This window comes from Camarhynchus parvulus, chromosome 2 (assembly GCF_901933205.1).
Source record: "Camarhynchus parvulus chromosome 2, STF_HiC, whole genome shotgun sequence".
NCBI classification, from domain to species: domain Eukaryota; kingdom Metazoa; phylum Chordata; class Aves; order Passeriformes; family Thraupidae; genus Camarhynchus; species Camarhynchus parvulus.
The window spans coordinates 43,400,131-43,420,004 of NC_044572.1; the positions used below are offsets into that span (position 1 = coordinate 43,400,131).

Below are 19,874 nucleotides of genomic sequence, written 5' to 3' on the forward strand. Positions count from 1 at the left end.
CCAGACAGACTCCAAAAAGATAATAGCACCCATTAAAGCTACTCAGTTCTTCTGTCTGGCATAGGCTGTTAAAGGCACTGTGATATTTCTGATACAACCTAAAGAAAAACTTAAAAGAAAGCAGAACTGTGTCCCCTCTGCTGCATAAATCTTGGGAGCACAGTTCTGTGTACCATATGTTACACCATGTGACAATGGATCTTGGAAAGGAAGACTAACATCATTTGCACGGTAATGAAACATTTTTTCCCCAAGAGATGTCAGAAATGAAGTAGCTGCTGACATTCTATGCTAACCACCTGCTGATAGCATTCTCTTTGATTAAACACTCCTGGAAGAGGGAAAGCCCTTACAAATAGATGCAGGGAATTCAGGCACACTCTGAGGGCAAGAAATAAGAAACCATTGGAAAATAATCTGAGAGGGGGAAAAAAATCTTATTTTACATCCACGATTAAGCATGGCTGGATTAGAAAATCAAACTTGATTTGGGGCAAGAACAAACAAAGACTAAAAAAGAATTTTACTTAGAATTTTACTGAGGTAGAACATAAGTGTCTAAGTTCAATGCTGGCAGCAGTTATACAACTGGGAGATGCCTAAACCCAACCAGTGCCTGAAGTCTACTGCAGTGTTTCTGGAGTGTAAACAAGTGTAGGCACTCTTGTATCTACAGCTCCATCTTCTGCTCTGCAGCAATAAGTCATATCTCCAGCAGCCTGGATTCTCCTTCTGGTGGCGAGACTCCCACATTCCCAGTCACACAGTGCCACAGCCCCCACTGCTATTTTGCACCCAGAATACCTTACCTCCACAGTCAGGACACATGTCTTCATGTTTGAAACTCCCACATCTCCTTTTTGAGTAAGTGCAGCCATTATATTGTGAAAGAGTGAAGCAGGATCATGTAGCCCCTCAGGATGGGGTTCCATATGGCTGCTTTTTAGAGTGTCCTGGGGTCTTCTGTGCTTAGTACTTTCTGTTGTCTCAGCCAGAATAGCTCCACACTCCCATCAGGTAGCTCACCAGAATTTAGTAATCTGATTCAAGCTGCTGGGACCAAGAAATTAACTCTCACATGCTATTGGAGCTTGATTTTTAAGGTAAGAAGGGAAACTTTTGAAACTCATGACATCGCTTGCATAAAAAAGATCATAATGTCATTCCCTGACCACACCTCAAAAATTTCAGCAGATAGCTTTCAGAATAAAAATAAAATTCAAATGCATGTATTTAAATGTATTTCCCTTTTTCTTCTATCACACAAAACAAGGTGTTTAGCTATATTTACTCTTTAGTAAATGAGCAGTTTAATGGCTCAGTGGTGTTTTACAATATAACCTCCTCTAGTCTTCCCATCCACCCTTCACTTGATCATATGAGAAACAAATCCAACAGCTGAGCCTGCTGCCCTCATTCTGCTCGTCCTGCACTACTGAAACACAGCAGGGAAAAAGTGACCCAGAAGGGCAGACAAGAACTTTCTCACTTCCAGGATAATCCTTTTGTGGTGTGACAGAGCTGCTCTAAAAGACCCGGGGCTATCAGGGTAGCATGCAGAAGAAAGCAGAGCAGCTTTGCAGCTTCTGGAAGCTACGTCAAGGGTTAGGCCATTCAGGGACTTAAACTACAGTCAGAAAATGAGAAGAAGATTTTTCTCCTGCCTCAGGGGTGAATCACATGCATCAGAGACTCCAGCCCTGTTTCCTAGCCTGGCATTTCAGTAGGAAAGGGATCTACTCTAATGACTTTTCTTTGTAATTTAAACTCACTTGAAAGAAGAAAAGTGAGAACCAGTTTTCTTTTTCTTCATAGTGCTTGCTCAGACATTTGGGTGTCATTTATAGTAGGAAATAGGCCTGTGACCCTGGTTGAAGCAATGGGACATAGCCACGACATGATCTGTGAGCACCCTCCCTGGTGCAGCCCTGGCTCCTGCCAACCAGCACCCCCAGAGACTTCCCAGGGACAGTGCTGGGTCTGATGCCTCCAACCAAACCTCAAGGCTTTGGCTTTTGTATTTTTCAGATTCTGCTTTGGTGTGTAGTTCTGAGCTTCATGTTGGGGGATGGTAAGCTCTCTTCACAGAGTGGGTAGACAAAGCAATTCCTTCTCTAGCTGGGGACCAAGGACAACTGATCCAAACCTCAGGCCCAAGAGCATAAAAAACAGTGGAATGAAGAGAGAAAAACAAGAAGGATGGGACTTCATAATCTAAAGCTATAATTGGACAATTAACTCCAATTTGCTAATGGACCAGAACTTATAAAAGTGAGACATCTCATGACCGGTCATCCATTTTGTGGCCATTTTGGGTTCACCTTGTGTGTAGCCCTGGCTGGGCTCTTGTACTGCCCAAGGTGTATCCATTGAGGCCTTTTAATAAATACCAACTTTATTGTTTAACTCTGTCCAGCCTCTGTTCTAGGTCAGCCTTCACAAGGCATCAGGTCCAGCTGTGCCTGACACTGCTCCCAAATGCAGTTTGGGCATCACCAGTTTGTGCTGGGAGGAAGAAAGCTGAGGCACAAGGACATGGGCAGTGTCATGTCCTTGGCCTCAGGCAACCTCAGGACCTTTGACTTGTTTTGTTTAAAGATGGCCAGAGTGTCCTTGGCACACAAAAGGAAACTGCCTGCACTGTCCTGCTGCAGGCAGATTGTTAAAAGGAAAGGACAGGAGAGAAACATACAACTGGAAAAAAAAGCTGGTTCTATAGAACCTGAAACTTACAGAATCGAGTAAGAAAAGACTGTGACTTGGCAGAATGTTTACAAAATTACTCTGTCACATATACTTCAACTTTTATATTTCCTTTGTTTTACATAGGTTCCCTTGAAAATTTAAAGGTGGCATAACTTTCAAAAAACTGAAGTACTTGACATGAAGATCAAAAAAACAAAAGCATCAGATTCTGAATTTTATACTCCGTTATTTAAGGACCATGAGTAGTCATGCAAGCATAGATGTGTATGACTTCTGATACTTTTTCAGTCAAACATGCATATATTACTGAAAGGTATCCAAGACTGAGCAGATCTATGGCATTGCTTAAAATGTTTAAATATTTCAAATGATTTCTGTGTTTTCTTTGGAACTTCTGTTAATCCCTGTAAGCTGTTATGATTCACAATTTACTGGCATCAAGCCCTTATCAGATAAGTACTAAATAATATACTCAGAAACATGATTCATTCATATGCTTTAGAAAATAAACAATTCAGCTCGTAGTCTTCCAGTCACCCTGAAAGAAAAATCAGGGAGAGGGTTCAGATTCAGTGTTCATATTGATCAATGTAAATTAATGCACACAGAAATTAATTGTCAGGGCTCCAAGACTGCAGTCTTCTGAACAGAAATACAACCAGCTAGAAAAAAGTTTGTCAGTAACCTCAACTATAGCATAACACAATAGCAGAAAATAATATCTGAAAATATCCCATATTGTCCTTTTGGGACATTGCTCAGTTTTAAACACCCATCCCTCAAGCTATCTACTGGAAGCAGAGCAAGAGCAATGGCAAATCAAAACACTAATAGGGGCAGAGAGAGATTTCAGTGAGCTGTACTGCACCTACAGGAAAATAGATGAATAGGGGTGATATTATGGTTTTGTAAATCTGTAAAAGTGATACAGATAATGATCCTATTTTCTATTTCACTAGGAATCCCAGTGCTACTGGAAGGAAGGAAAGAAATATGCTTATTATAAAGAGACAAAATAAAGAACATTTCAAAATCCTGTCTCATTAACCACTGGTACCTTCTGACATAGAGTATCATTGAAATCAGGATATTACATTTATTCTGAAGAAGATTTGCTATTCCTATTAATGAGATGGAGAAAACTCTTCCACTAGGTAAAATTAATTAGTCAGACACTGAAGACGTTTTGCAACCTCCTCAGAAGCCCCAGGGACAGACAATGCTTGAGATATTCAGCAGTGCAGCAATACTTGGATTCAAAAAGGTTGCCAGGACTATGCTCTCTGAAAATCAGTTGCTTTTAAAGATTGAAATTTGGAATCTGGGTTCTTAATTGTACAGAGAAAAAAGGTCTAATCCATTCTATATTAATTCTGAATTTATTAATTCTGAAATATTAACTCCTAGCTAGCCACTTTCACAAATTTGGGACTAATTTTATTGGCTCCCATTAAAGCCCACTGGTATGTAGCTGTAGCTGTCCTTGGAGTTTATTCTCCTGAATTCAATGCAACATCCGTATGGATGCTACTTAACTGACCTTGGACACTATCAGCATGAAAACCTGCTCACTCTATGCTAGAACAACACAGTAGCACCAACAGTACTAGTGATGCAGTGAATGGGGGGAAGGGAAAAACATGGAGCAAAGAGAGAGAAACACTAAGAGATCACTTTTAGTTGCAAATACCTCAGAATCTGAAATTTAGATCTTTCAAGGAGAATACCAGACTTCAATCCCTGGATATTAAGCTGTCACTTGTAATTTTGGTCTTAGGTCAGATCAGAACTAGCAGGGAGATTTTTTTAAAAGTACTGGAGGCAGCAAAATCAATTATTATGCCTTTCATTTTCAATTCCAGTGTTAAAAGAATAAACTGTGGGTCTGCTCTGCTTGACATACTTTTTTTATGACGAAATCAGGTCATTTTCCTCTGTTAGTAAGAAATTTCAAATTGACAAAATTAAAAAGGGAGGTGTGTAACACATGTAATTAAAAAAGGTGTGAATGTGAGGAGAGAAAGAAGGAGAGGAAAGGGGCACGGAAAGAGGAAGGGGGAGAACAGCTCAGAAAAGGTAAAGGAAAATATAGAAGACAAAACAGCAAACAGCACAAACAAAATAGAGCTATCTCTAAACTCAATTAAAATTGTAATCTTTCATGTTCAGGGAGTGAACTGGAAGACTACAAGCTGAATTGTTTCTTTTCTAAAGCATATGAATGAATCATGTTTCTGAGTATATTATTTAGTACTTATCTGACAAGGGCTTGATGCCAGTAAATTGTGAATCATAACAGCTTACAGGGATTAACAGCAGCTCCAAAGAATACAGAATACAGAAATCATTTGAAATATTTAAACATTTTCAGCTCCCGCTTTGCAAGCAGAGCTGGGCAAATAAAGGACATGATCTGGCATGAGGGTTGGAACGAGATGATCCTTAAGGATCATCCCTTGCAACCCAAGCCATTCCATGATTCTATGATCAAATAGGCTAAATAAAACCATTCAGACAGACATTTCAGTTGAAGGGACCAGAGCCCATCCATTTCACCACTTGCACTCTAGCACAGCCACCTGTGCTCCTCCAGGACACAGAGTCAGGCTGCGGTCCAGCTCTCAGCCTGCCCCAGTCAGAGCCAGAAAGACCACAGGAGTTCAGCAGGAGCAGTGTTTTCACCCACTGACCTGGATTCTTCCCTAAGGCATTGCTCCTCTGTCACCACATATTCAATATGTGGTTATGTCTGGTTTGATACAACCACATACCCAGTTTTGGCCAGGTTACCGCGTGTTGCATCAAGCTTGCTCTGTGCCTAACACAGCTTGGCATTCAGTCCATAATGCACAGTGATTTCCAGTGGAGTAGCAAGAATGATAATCATACATCTTGGTCACAGAAGAGGTCTGGGAGCATGCAAATCAGTGGTAAATCACTGCTACAGTACATCATAGTCTGGGCTCTCACAGAGATGCTACATCACTGGGTGCGAAATCCTGACATTAAAATTCAACCACTGTCTTTAATTACAGCTCTCAGGCACCTTAGGAGAGCTGGAATCTGCTGAATACTGAGAAATAGATGCTGTCATGTAATTGTATTTCAAAAATATGAAACAACGCCTGTCTCACCTGAGGGAGAAATAGTTAATGAAGCAGGGGAATACAAATTCCCTGAAGCTAACAACCAGAAGGCATCAACTCATGAAATAACTAACAAAGGCAAATCCAGGTACAATGGATTTAAGCTTCCCCTTGTTAACATTAAAAGAATTGCAAAAGAAGCACTGCAGGGTAAAAATATCAAGCAAACTCAGAAATTCCTAGGCTGGGGAATACACGCAGAAAAAAAAGTCTCTAGAGCTTGAGGGAGGAGCAGGTTAAGCAAAAGGAAATGGCACGGAGATCTATCACTTGCTAGAAGGATAGCCTAATAAAATAACATACTCAGGAAGGTGAGACAAAATGTCAAGCTCCCCTGCAAGATAACAAATAAATTGCAATGACCTGATTTATGCCTACATGAATGACCCAATTCAGTAAAATGCATCTTGGAATAGAAATGAGACTCTACAACTGGGAACAAACTAGGAAAGGAGATGCTGCGAGAGGCTACAACGAGTTGTCGTTAACTCCTCAAACTAGGCAGTTTTCAGACAGTCTTCTATTTTAAGGGATTGACATATGTTTCTAAACCTTCCAAAACCCTAACTCTATATATAGTGATATGGCTTTTCTGTGGGATTATGTATAGAAAACTGTACCATCACTGAAAAGGTAATCCTCACACAAACTGTAATCTCAGATGTTTAAAATCCAACATGTCTTGAAGGCCACACTGCAGGCAGGAGGCTGAATTCCATCAGGTTATGAAGAACCCCAGACTGAACAGTGAGGGGGCCCTGCCCTCCTGAACCACAAGTGAGGCTTACAGCATGTACGGCACTAGGCAACCACAAGAACAAAAGCTTTGCCACCACTTATGTACATAATTCTGTCCTTTTTTACAAATTACATTGGAAAGGGTTGGTAAGAGATCTTGCTCTGCAACAATTTTATATCAGAAAATATCTGTCCATAAGAGGTGTGCTGGGAAGAGGGGATACCAGGACTGCATTGGCATATGTATATATACAGAGAGCTGCTGGGAGAGGAATTTCTCATCAAATGCTCTCAAGATACAAATGGATTTTCTAGGATGAGCAGGATAAAACTTTTATAGGAGATAATACAGTGATTTAATGGGATCAAATGAGCTGTTGATATAATTTTACCAAAACTGGAATGATATTAAGTCAAAATGAAGAATACTAATAAAATAAGTTAGAGCAATACCATAATTGAAGTGTACTGATGACTACACACATTCAGCGAGGCATCACTGAATATGCAGGAGGAAATGGGTTACTATCTTCTGTTCATTAGATAATTTGGAATCTCTGACCAAGGTCAATTTCACAATGATTTGGAGGTGATACTAAGATAATAAATGCAACTTAATTCGCAAGAATTATCTAGTTTTAACTGAGCAATTGGACACATAAACCTGTTAAGGTCAACTCAGGCAAGGTGTTCATTTACCTCACAGATGGGTTTCCAAATGTGAATAATTCTCAGCTATACTCTAATATAATGGAGTGGATTACTAAACTAGTTATGTCCTTAACAACGCAGGGAGGAAAGTCATACTTCTGAAATTGTGGAAAGGATTGCACTGACTAAAGGTGCACTAAATTAATATCAAATGGCATCAGTGAAAATGACAACAGAAATTGCTCCTTTACTTATGAATATTTACTTATTTACACAGATGTCTGGTTTCTACAGCAGTAGGTGGATGCAATGTTTGCAGGGCTTTATATGTCATGTAGTTTTTTTCAGAAAGGACTTTTGACAGAGAAATCCCTACAGTACCCATTTGCACAGTTGCAGAAAAGCATCAAGTACTGCACTGACCAACGCTCTTCAGAGGAGATTTCAAGATGAGCTGAGAAATAGTACAGACCACACAGAAAAGCCATGTAGAAGGTTCAGATTTTCAGGTTTCTACCAGCTGACAGAATGCAGCAGAGGTCTGAAAAGCATTTGGAGGAAGCTGCAGCTAAGCAGTTTTGTAACAAAAGAAACTTGGAAGGGACTGCTTGTGACTGATGCTCTGGCATAGCAACTGAGTTCCTGGAAGAAAAGGCACAAAGAAGACACAAAGATGAAAACTTGGCAATGGGAAAGGCAGAGATGCAAGACTTGTCAGGATCTGCCCAGATAAGGGTCTGCATAGATGTGTATAAATGTGTGGATTGTATTTAAATACATGCACACACCCCCACACATCTGCATGTATGTACATTTGCAAAAGAAGCCATTATGAAGTCATCTTCCCAACACAGTTGGTGGATGAGACTAATTCTCCTGTACTGATTCTTGGGATAAAAAGTAGTGATTGTGGAAACTCCTTGGTGATGTGGGAACCCTTACGTGGCAGAAGTCTACAAATGACTGGTTCTGCAAAGTCAATTACTGAATATATGTTTGTATTCATTGTGTTATTGTGCCAGTCTGGGTCCTCAGCTGTTAAATCCAAGGATTTTCACTGCAGTTTGAAAATGGAAACTTAGTGGTTCCTTTTTGCCAGTGCAGTTCTAGACCTGGGTTATCCAAACACTTCAGAATATGTTTACCCACACCTGAGCTTGTTGACAAATATAAGCTACAAGTTTTTCTGTATAGGTTAGTTTCTCAATTCTTCTTTTGTTGTATGTCTATGCAAATTTGGTCCTATTAAAGCACTAAATAAAAAGATTCATGTCTTTTCCCCTGAAGATTTTTAAACTTGTTTAGATATGCTAATCAGGTTTTTTGCTAAACAGCCTCGAGAAAGGTTGTTTCTGTAATTAAAGTGATAAAGAGAGATGCTTAATAATTAAGCATATTTTTATTTATTGATCTGCATGAGTAGATAAAATTTTAACATCTACAGCTCTATGTAGGAAGTTCATGAAATATTTAGTGTCAGATATAGTGCCAGTAATTCTAGGCATCATTCTTTTGCCTCAGTTTTAATGAACTACAATTGTACTACTATCACAATCAAAGCAAGTTGCTGTTTTTCTCTTGGTGTCTGGCAAAATTACCTAGAGACAGATCCTTCCAGTCAAGGTAGCTTTCTGGGTCTTCATCCACAAACCCAGACAGAGCTTCTCGATGAAGTGACCTGTTAAGTGGTTCTTGGGGATAAGCTTCTGATTACTAAAGAAAGGTGTAAACCCTGGGATCTCTCTCCACTTAAAGACTTAATTGAAATCACAGTATTTAAGTATGGAATGATATTTGTATTTGGGACTAATTGCACTGATTTATATATGATTTCCATAACATGTACTGTGTTACAAATCCCTTGTTCTCTTTCTCTTCCCTAACTGCCCTCTGCTGGTACCTCAGGAAAAATATTTCTGGGACAGTTGGAACTACTCAGGCTTGTATTTTTTTCACTTAGATCTACACCAAAATATTGGGCTGGGAACTCTGGTCCTTCTATTTTCTCCTTTCATTTTTTTTCCTTCTAAAATTTGAAGTGCAGTTTACAGAGCAGGAAGGGCTTATAAACAGTTTTCAGTCATAGTGAACATCCTTGCTCAGGCCTAAAATATGAAAAAGAAACCATAAAGAGCAATTTTTGCATTTAATCGGCAACTGCTGCAATTAATTGTTTGCAGAAGGTAATGATGCAACTCAGACTGACGCCAGGAGTTTCATGCCTTTTGTGGAATGTGGCCTGGTTTCTAAATTTTCATTCCTAAGTATTTTGTAGAGCTCTACACATAAATAATTCCTGCCCTTTGCAAGAATAATATACTCTTTGCTTATTAGTGGCCTTTGGGGAGGTTGCTAGTCAAGTATGTTTTACACAAGCAGTTTATTTGTTAACATATGATCTCAGTGTGAATGTCACTTTCAAGAAGTTACTTGAGGTTTTAGAGTTAAGGAAACTATTTGCATAAACTAAAAGAAAACATCAGTGTCAGGAAACAGAGTTTATCTTCCATGTGTTTCAAGGAATCTTGAAACTGAAGAAAAATCTGCAGTATCTTTAAGAGTGAATGAATTAACAGAGAGATCTAAAATCATTAAGAATGAAGACTATTTTGAAATAGATTTTGGATAAAACAAAGGTAAATTTGACAGGACTTTACGAAACTATGTGGTTAAATATATGGAATCATGCACTGAGTGCCTAGATAAGAATGGGGATGGCCCATCAAGAATAGGAAGTTCCACAAATATCCAATGCAGTAAATGATTTTGCATTTGATAATACAGTAAAAGCATTTGATAAACTACATCTAATCTTGTCTTTTCAATGCATAAGTACTGATTTGATCACACAAAAACTGATTCTCCTACTTGTTTGTGAATGCTTTTTATTAATCCAATGAAGAATCTGAATGTATGCACAGACATAAAACTAGGTGTAGGAAACAAATAAAAAAAATCAGCCAGGTAAATGGGAGGCAGTGGACATTTGTGTGTGAGGCAAACAATTAATAATAAAGTTCAAATTCAGTAAAACTCTTAATTCCATTTTAGTGCCATCTATACTTTGCATAATACCTCAGGATTAGCTTGAGTCAGACTGAATTCAATGGGATTAGATAATAAGCTCAAGTGTCTTCCTGATTCAGAACAGAAGTTTTAATGCAAAGATAAATATTTAATGTAATTTAATGAGATTCTTAATAAGCACAGGAAAAAGAAAAACTACTAACTGCAGAAATCAGATTTCAAAGTGAGGAGCAGATTTGCAAGACCTGCCATGGGCTTCACCCACAATAAGATCATTAAAACCTGCAATAATGTAAGATTATTTAGGAAGTATTTCAGCCTTTAGCATTGTGTACAAGGAAAACATTTATCCTTGCAAACAAGCTATTTACAGTCCCATTCCAGCCCATTTTTCTCTTGATAGAAACAGCAATCACTGCAGAATGAAAGATGAGCTACACTCATGGCTACTTGCTTGTATTCCAGCACCGGTAAAACAAATCATTAAGATCAAAGCACCAGCCGTTTTAATAAACTGTGAGCACTGTTGTTATTGTGGCTTATGGCTTTGCTCTGCACAGAGAGAAGATGTAAACAGCACAAAAACAATTTTTTTACTGAATGGCTCTGTATTAACACTAAATATTGTACATACATATTTAATAGCTCTGTGTTATATGCATACCTACATATTAATATACACACAACTAGACCTCTAGTTTTATATAAAAAGAGGTAGTTCAGATCCTGACTTGCAGTCAGGACATGGCCAGACATTATGTTGGGACAAAAGGGGAAAGCAAATGTTCCCTGATTCCCCAGTTTTTTTTCCCTCTGGCTTCCAAATAGGTGTTGTTGTTCCATGCCAAGCAGGATGCAGTTTTATCATACAAATTGAAAAGCTTTGGGCAAAAGCTGCCACGCAGAACAAGACACACTCAAAATTATTATATAACTTAAGAGAGCTTCATAACTTTTATAAGATTTTAGTCACATATTCTTTATTTCAGTTGTTGGATTAGTTTGCCTTTCCTCATGTCTGGGTTTTCACCCAGCAAAGACACCTGCCACTCACCCTTTGAAAACAGCATTCTCTTGAAGGGGTCTCCACCAGGCTCCAAAACTAATGGGTGGCCAAAACCATTGTTCAACCAGAGCTGTTGAAGGTTAGAAGCCCTAAGCCAGCACAGAGAGTTCAGTTTAATCCCATCTGCCTTAAGTAAACTTGCTAACTCATTGTGCAAAACGTGTAGAGGGAATATACATATTTATAGTAGTGAGCAACTGATTTTTCAGGATCCTGGCTAGGCTGGTATTGCTGGTCACCAGAAAACATTTTATTTGACTTCTGATACAGAGAACTCAATACAGAAATTACTGAGGTAAAACAATAAACATGAAATGATACAGAAGCAGATCTTTTAATATTAAGCACTTCAGTGTCCAATGATTTTTCATAATTTTCCCGTTTCTCTATGCTAAAAAAGGTGGACTGGACTTGCACAATTTCAAGGAAAAATCATATCAGTGATGTAACTTTTAATATAAAAGAAAGCTTCTGAAAATTTTTAAACAGAAAGATGTATTTCTCACTTATTACTTATGAGGTTGTTTTTAAACATTCATGAGTCATTCATCTTAAAATAAATTCTCCATGAAGCTGTCTTCTTATTTTCAAGTTTTTAATGTGTTTTCCTCTTTCCAGTGTTTATAACTGTATTTTAGAACCTAATTCCTTAAAACTAATGAATATTTCTCCTTCTTTTATGATCCACTGCTGCTGTTGCTTAGCCACTGGTTATATCACCTGCACACTCTATCTTCACTCTTATGAAGAAAGATGTTATAGCCTGAAACAATGCTACCATACAGATAAAGTATTAAGTATTTTGTGCAGGTGAACAGCTCTTCCATTTCCCTTATCATTATCAGATTGGCCTATTCCTGCAGGACTGCAGCAATTCTACAATCAGGACAATAATCAGTGTCTCTCTCATTCTCTGAATATTGCTGATAAAAGAATGAATCTTATTCTTTCATGCTTAACTATGCAAAACAGCGCTACTCATTTAACTGCTTCCGAAATCTCTGAACCATGTGGATAAAAGTGCTCTTGGATGAGCAGGGTTTATTCCACTGTACCTAGAGATGTGAGGCAACATTTCATTTGGAGCATTAATTGCTTACAGGTGCATTATGTTAAGCTGATTTGTACAGAAATCTAGATTATGAGAAGATTTGGCTTGATTGATTGAACTAGCTAGAGTTTATAAAAGAAAAATTTGCATTTTGAATGTAGTCTCTCTATGTATTACTTGCTAATCCAATTCCTCCCAACATACAAATAAATTTGAATGTTTCTAATGAAAGAAGTATTTTAATTAATAACCTTTTTTTTTACAATTAAAAAAACCAATCTGCCTATACAAGTAGCAAAAGTACTTAGAATTCTACAGCTCTGCTATTGGAATGCAAAAAGTATTGCAAACAACAGATTTTACTTTACTCATCTACATTTGATCCAAATACATTAATCCCCAGACCAAGGTAAAATCACTCTGTTTCTCTTGGTTTGGACTGAAATCAGCCAGTTCTGCCTATTTGAGATAATTGATGGGTACAAACTATAAAACTTCACATAACAGCACTACTATTGTGTGATCTCATATTCTAATCTTAGTAAATTAATGCCCCCAAGCAAATGACGACACCCTAGCTCTAAACAGCCCTCAGGTTTAGCAAGTCTGTTTCTTTTTACCTCTGGCTTGTCTTAATATGGAAACAGATGTCCTGCTCCATTATCTGAAGCCCAACTGGCCTCACTGGAGCAGTTATGGATCTGTGCCACATTTATGATTTTGAATGAATTTGTATTTTTTAAACTGTATATACAGAAGATTTCCTTTGTAGATTATATTTTCTCAAATATACAAAGGCTGCAACTCAACACAAAAAAGTTCTATACGGAACCTGTAGATAATTTTATGTGAAGACTTGCTCCTAATAATTTCTTCCCTTCTTTTGAAAAATTTTAAATTCTCTTTTCCAAGTTACTGGATTCAAAATGTGCAAGTATAAAGAAAAAGTCCTCACTTGTCATTTGGATCAGAAAGCACTGACCATGTTGAATCAACTTGTCCATGGGAATAAATTCATTGTGCCACAGCTTGAGAACATGTACAGGTCAAACTCGTGCCCAAAAGGAGAAATCTTCATGGGAAAACAACTGGCTTTTGTTCAGCCCTAGATCATAGCTCACAGACCCTCACTTGCGCTGATTAGCATCAATAGGCATTTTCTGCAGCACAATAGAACAGAATGATGCTGATGATTTCATTTAAAAAATAACTGGCTGGTTTTTGGTACTGATTGGAATATACTTATTGAGAGAAAAATCCTGATTTGGAGTTAATATTTCTGCATAGAAGGGACTGTGCCACTTAACTATTTAATTTTCTAAAAAAAACCACAACTTAAGTGATAAAATCAAAAATTCTGTGCATAAAATTATGTGCATAAATCAGCCCATTTTACTCCTTTCCTTATTGTTTGAAGTTTATTAATGTTCTGAATTATTGCTAGTAATTATCAAATTACTGCATAATCACTGGGGAATTCTCAGCTCACTTACAATAAAATATTAATTTTCTCAAACTCATTGACTAAATCTGACCATCAAATTCTTACAGAACTCATAAGAGAACAGTATTTTTGTCATTTCTGAGAAGACGTTTCATTACCATGCAAATGGAAGTGCCTCTGAGCAGGCTAGTTGGTATATGCAAGAAGTAACCTGCAAACCATAATCTGAAGTCACTCCACAATTTATACAGAAAGTTTAACACAAATTTGACTGGAAATAATATTTTTTCTTGTGATCTGGTATTTACATATGGCAAAGTGGTGGGTGGATATCTATCATATGTGCAAATATTAGAAAGAGCAGCTGTGTAAGATACGGCGTCTCACCACCAGAGAAAGAACATTTGAAGGAAATGCACTTGGTAATGAAATTAATAATGGGAAATTAATTTGATAGAAGCAGGCAGCCTATTTGAAAGCAACACAAGTACATAATGTAATCAAAGTATATTTGGTCCAATTAATTGCATTTGTTTGTTTATTTAAAGGCATTGTGTACACACACTACCTTTCAACATTTATTTTGGAAGAGAGTGCAATGTTCAACAGGCCAGGAGAACACTGAAAAAGACCATGGCTTTACTTCTAAAAATAGGTATCATTAATAAGCAGTTTAGGCAACTACAAATCCAGTTTCAAAGTCAATGTCCCAGGAACACTTTTCAGTAGAATAGGGCATAGACTCCCAAGTGTATCAGAAAGGATGCTGCCAGCATCTGCAAAACTGGCTCCAAGCTGTTATTCTTGAACACACGAACAATGCACCCTAACATGTAATTTTAACGTGTGAATACAAACCTGAAACTTAACACACAAATCAGCCAAACAGCCAAGAACTGTGATTTTTCTTTATCATGAAACTAATCTAAACCCAGAGTCACTCTCAAAAGCAGGTTAAGGTAGACTAATCTTTCTGTCATTCTTCATAAGTGCCTAAACATGGAGTCTCTGCAGCCAGCCACAGGCAGTCATTAATTTCACACTGTGAAAACACTTTCTAAAGACAACTCTGCAACCAAACATGGTTATTTACCTGTCATAGTCTTGGCAAATCTCCCCAACAGCTACCAAAGCTTTCAGGTACTCGTTGGGCTGATAGGGGTGGATGTAGTGCAGCGAGCAGCTGTTCCTGGGGTCGCCGTTGGATGCAGTGAAATCTATAGCTACCTGGAAAAGAAGAGAAGTCAATGTGCTGCAAGTTCTTCTGAGCATAAACACACCTACAGCAACTATATACCTTTACCAGAAATAATCTGCTGCAGCAAAGAGACAGCGGCCTCACAGCAAAAGTAATTTTACAGTGCACTTAATCAAATTGGAATTAGGATTGTACATGCAAATATATGTAGAAGCAAATGACAGTTTATAAAATAAGAGATAATAAAATGAAAATGGCATAATTAGGTAAAAAATTACCTGCATTGCTGTCCTATGGGGAAAATTATGTTCTAATACAAAAGAATCAAATTAACTATCTCTAGGTTCTCATACTTAATTAAATTATTCCAGCTCAGGTGACATTCAGGACATAAAAGCTTTGCAGCAAAAATGTCCATAGAGAGTTACAAGTCCTACTAAAACTATAAATTAGAATTCCAGTTAGGGATATTTCTTAGCTATTTTATTCGTTGCTGTGGCTGTAGTAGTAGATATTGCTTGTCTGGTATTTTTTCTCTTCAAAACATCTAAACATTAAAAATTAACCCTCCCAATTTCACAGTTGATAGCAAGCTTAAACATGAGCTGCAGGGTAAAAAAGTAAAGCTTGAATCCTGCAAACATTTTTTGTTGCTGTTTTTGAGAAACCTTAGAGAAGATTGTGGGCAATAGTCAATGCAAAAGCAAGTATTAATGAATCATCTTAAAATTAACTTCTCCCTTTTAAAATGCTCTTTATATTTCTCACTGAAGGTTGGCTCTGGCATGCATCTTCCTTTGTTATGGATCAGGAAGACCTCTGCTGAATTTGTGATGCTGCTTTATAGGAATTCCTAAGTGGAGCAACAAGAATCCCCAGAGTTTTACAGCGGGAACAAAGCCATTTATAAAATGTTCATGTGTCCAATAACCTATTTCTCTAAAAAACCCATTACACCTGAATATTCAATAGACAAATGCAGCAAGTTCAGATTTCAGTTTTACAGTGTAGCTGAAAAGTAAGAAAGGTTCTTGTTAAAGGCTGCAAAAAGAACTCTGAAGGCACAGCTTGCTTTTGCAAATGTTCCGCTTCCCCAGTTGCAGCCTCTGCTTGGCACAGGGAACACTGCTTTATGCAGCTTCAAAATGAAAATGAAACATGACATTTTCATGCTTCCTTAAAAAAATACACAGCCCTTCTGAAACTTATTTTTGTTGCTAAAAATTTAAAGGGAAATATACTAGGTCAACCCAACACAGCTTTCCTCCTTGGTTCTGATTTTTCACCTCTATCTTTTAGCTGAAGAAACTAACCTCTAGTAGGCTTGGAAATCCCTTCTTTGCCTTGATGATCCATGAACCCCTGGCACCTCACCACATCCAGTCAGGAGAGAGAAGAGCTTTTTGGCTTGCAAGTAAGAGTAATCTTCCACCTCTGCTTCCTACTCACTGCTCAGGCACCAAAGCACTGAGTTTGTTTTCCACACAGATCTTTTTCCAAAAATGGTATCTGGATTTAACTTGAATAAATCAATGGAGAGCCTCTCATGACTTCACTTTTGAGGGCACATAACTGAGGAACACTACACGTATTTAACTGAGGAAGAAAACAACACTAGTGGTTTGTGAAACCCAAGAGAAATCCATGCATGCTTGTATGAACTATCTTAGTTCGCGGAAATTTTTTTTGTAAAAATCTTATTCAAGGTATGCATATTTTCTTAAAAATAAGCATATTTTCTCTGATAATAATTCAACCTTAATTTGATTACAGAAGGCACAAAAATGCCACTGTATGATAGGGAAACAAAGAGGATTCCTGTAAAATTGTTTAAAGTAGGTGTTTTTACTGACAATCCCAAAACACTAAAACACATTAACAAGACTTTAGTGACACCTCAAAAAGATCTGGACAAGTCTCCCTTCATGGCTAAGTGCTTTGGAAATGAAATAAAAAATACGGAGTAGGAATAAGGTGTGGGTTTCATAAGCTTGGAAAAAAGCCTGTGGCTAGTGTTTGGGAAAGCAAAAAAAACAAACTTCCTGGAACAAGCTTCCTTTTGGAAATGGTCCTTGCAGTAGAGGTCTGCTGATAAGCAAAAAAATATCCTAATTTCCTATGATGAAGAATTTATGAATAATTGTACTTGGATGCAGCATGCTTCTTGAATTTGATCCAAATCTCTGTTTGACTCCCACAAGGAGGACTTCTAAAAAAGATGACCGCTGTAAATTGCCATGATTCCAAAATAACAGTGCAGAGCTCTGCTCCTTTAGCATTACCCAACAGGACCAAGGTCTTGTGCAAATACATTGGATAAGGATTTGTAAAAATAAGTTAATGTATGACAAAAGTTATGTTAATATCACAATTGAGCTTATCTTTTGGGCAGTAAAGTAGGAATCTTTCTTATCGTGCATGCATTAGATTTTATCAGTGTATCTTTAAATGTATCAGTCCAAGTGTAGCAGTCGTCTTCCCTCAGCTAAATAAGAGCATAAGAGAGCAATAACTACACTCAGTACCAGCTTCTTTTTTTATCCCCGGACTTGTAAAAGAGTGATTTTCACTACACTCAAAACATCCTACATAGCTGGGTCCTCCTGCTAGATCTGTCAGCAACAAATCAAGCTGCCCAACACCGTGACCTGCCTGACAGAGTATCTGTCCAATATATCTTTCTATTACAGTTCCTTTATGCACGTTACACATGCTTTCTGCTGTATTTCCTGAAGTGATGAAAATGTCTTCTGACTACAGACCCATTTGCACTGCCAACCTCTGAACATTTCTTCTGCAGCAGGGTACACTGTCTGATAAGAGATACAGTGTTTGGCAATAAGCTGGGCTTAAAAATAGAGGGCTGGAATCAGCACTATTGATCTCTATAGGTGAAAGCTTCTTAATAACTGGTTGTAAAGTGAAGGGAAAGTTTACTTTAATTTTACAGAGACATTCTTTCCAACTACAAACCATGTTTCTACAATCAAGCTACAAAGTATCCCAAGAATGCACAGCATGACATTACCAAGGCTTCCATTACTGCCTCAAATTATCAGGTACATCACACTACAGCTTTTTGTTATCAAATGTGTGCCTAGCATCCCAGTTTCCCTCCCTCAGCAAGCGCCCTTTCAAACCACAGTTGTGTCATACTGCCTGTACACAGCACAAGCTCAACAGAAATGCCATTAATATTAGGACAGCAACAACAACAATACACGTATCAGGAGAGTTTCAAACAATCCCAAATCCACTACAGTTAGAAAAAAATGGAAATCTAGGAAAGTCCAAGGAATAGGCCTCCTCTGTTTCAGTGGTCTGAATTAATTAGATTAGGACTATGTGAAGAGGAGATCATATGATGCATGCAGAAAGCAAGGGAGAATGGAATATCTCCCCAGTAGGCTGCAGCCTTTTGTTTCAGTGACCACTGGAGAATTCATTTTGGAAAACAACAACACATCTCACAACCAGTCTGTGCTGAGGACTGCTGGAAGAAGAGTGGGGGAAAATATGTGGAGAAGCAGTTTGTGATGATGTTGAGGTAGAACCACTGGATTATGCATGCAGACAGCCATAGGTACAGACACATCACAGTGGCTTACCCTGGGTCCCTGCAGGTTGAAAATTGATAGGATGAGCTTACACAATACTGTGGATTTACCATTAAAGACAACAGTAATTCATAGATCTCTGTAGCTGACAATATAATAACTGTTCTATTTCCTTTATGTCCTCACTGCCCATCCTTGAAGATGAGCTTACTTAAGCTTTCTCTAACCAATTGTTTGTTTCATTTTAGTAAAATGAAATACAGTAAAACACAGTAGAAGCCACTATCCACTTTAACCCATTTGCCCTATCACTTTCAAACTTGTGTTTCACAGCCTACTAATAAGAAACCAGTGACAAGTAAATAAAAGACAAGCAAATTGCCATAACCCTTCCTTGCATTAAGAACTTGCTTTTCCATTGGAAAACATTTATGAAGAATCAGAGTTTGAAAAGCTGTAACTTTATATGTAAATCCCTAGATACTTTCTAATGGTGGTAGTGCTCCTGTTCTTGAGCTGGAATTGTGGGAAATGCATATTAACTGGTCTGCATGTGCCTAATCACATGCCCTTATTAGAAAAGGCTTTCAAATGTAACATGAAGGCATTAATGTCTCTCTGATAATGACCTTGAATACATTTGATAATTGAGTTTTTCCAGTCATATTTTAGGGAGGAAATGTCAGAAAAGATAAGTTAAAGGGGCTTCCAGTGACTGGGAAGTTTCAGACTTCAAGGAGAAATGTGCATTGCTGGTACATGGGGATAAAAGAAGTAGCCAGGTAAGGCAGAGAAGTGATTACACAGTATGCTTTACATGAGGGAATACAATTATAAAGATCTTTGTCCACTGCAGAAGATATTCTTTTACACAGTATGCTTTACATGAGGGAAAACAATTATAAATGTCTTTGTCCACTGCAGAAGGTATTTTCTTCAAAACCAAAAACAGAGTTCTCAGTTCTGGGCCTATCAAATGAGTTTGTGATGAGTATGGGCAAAGTCCATGTTTAACACTTCAAAAATCTGATCTGTACACAAGAAGACAATCCACTACTGTCTATAGCTGCTGCTAGAACTTTCTGGTACAATTTAAAAAATTTTTCTTTTTTTGTCAAATCTTTTTGGAAAATGAAGGCTTGCCTGGAAAATGTGAAATGGAACATGTCAGTAGCATCCAGTGTCTGCTACTTTATATGTGGGAGCATAAATAGGGCAGGATGCTACAGGAAAAGAAAAGATCTCCAGAAGAAGAATATTACCTTTATGCATAAGATTTTAGCCCTTTAG

General features: G+C 37.8%; 1 protein-coding gene across 2 annotated transcripts in view; it reads right to left on the reverse strand.

Annotated features, from left to right (window-relative positions):
- The window catches only part of CPNE4 (copine 4), a 229,223-nt gene that overhangs the window by 23,573 nt on the left and 185,776 nt on the right, over positions 1 to 19,874 (reverse strand). For both annotated transcript variants that reach the window (XM_030943422.1, XM_030943421.1), the window contains one exon: positions 14,923 to 15,056. In XM_030943422.1, coding sequence (XP_030799282.1) covers positions 14,923 to 15,056 — 134 coding nt within the window. The remainder of the gene's footprint in view (positions 1 to 14,922; positions 15,057 to 19,874) is intronic.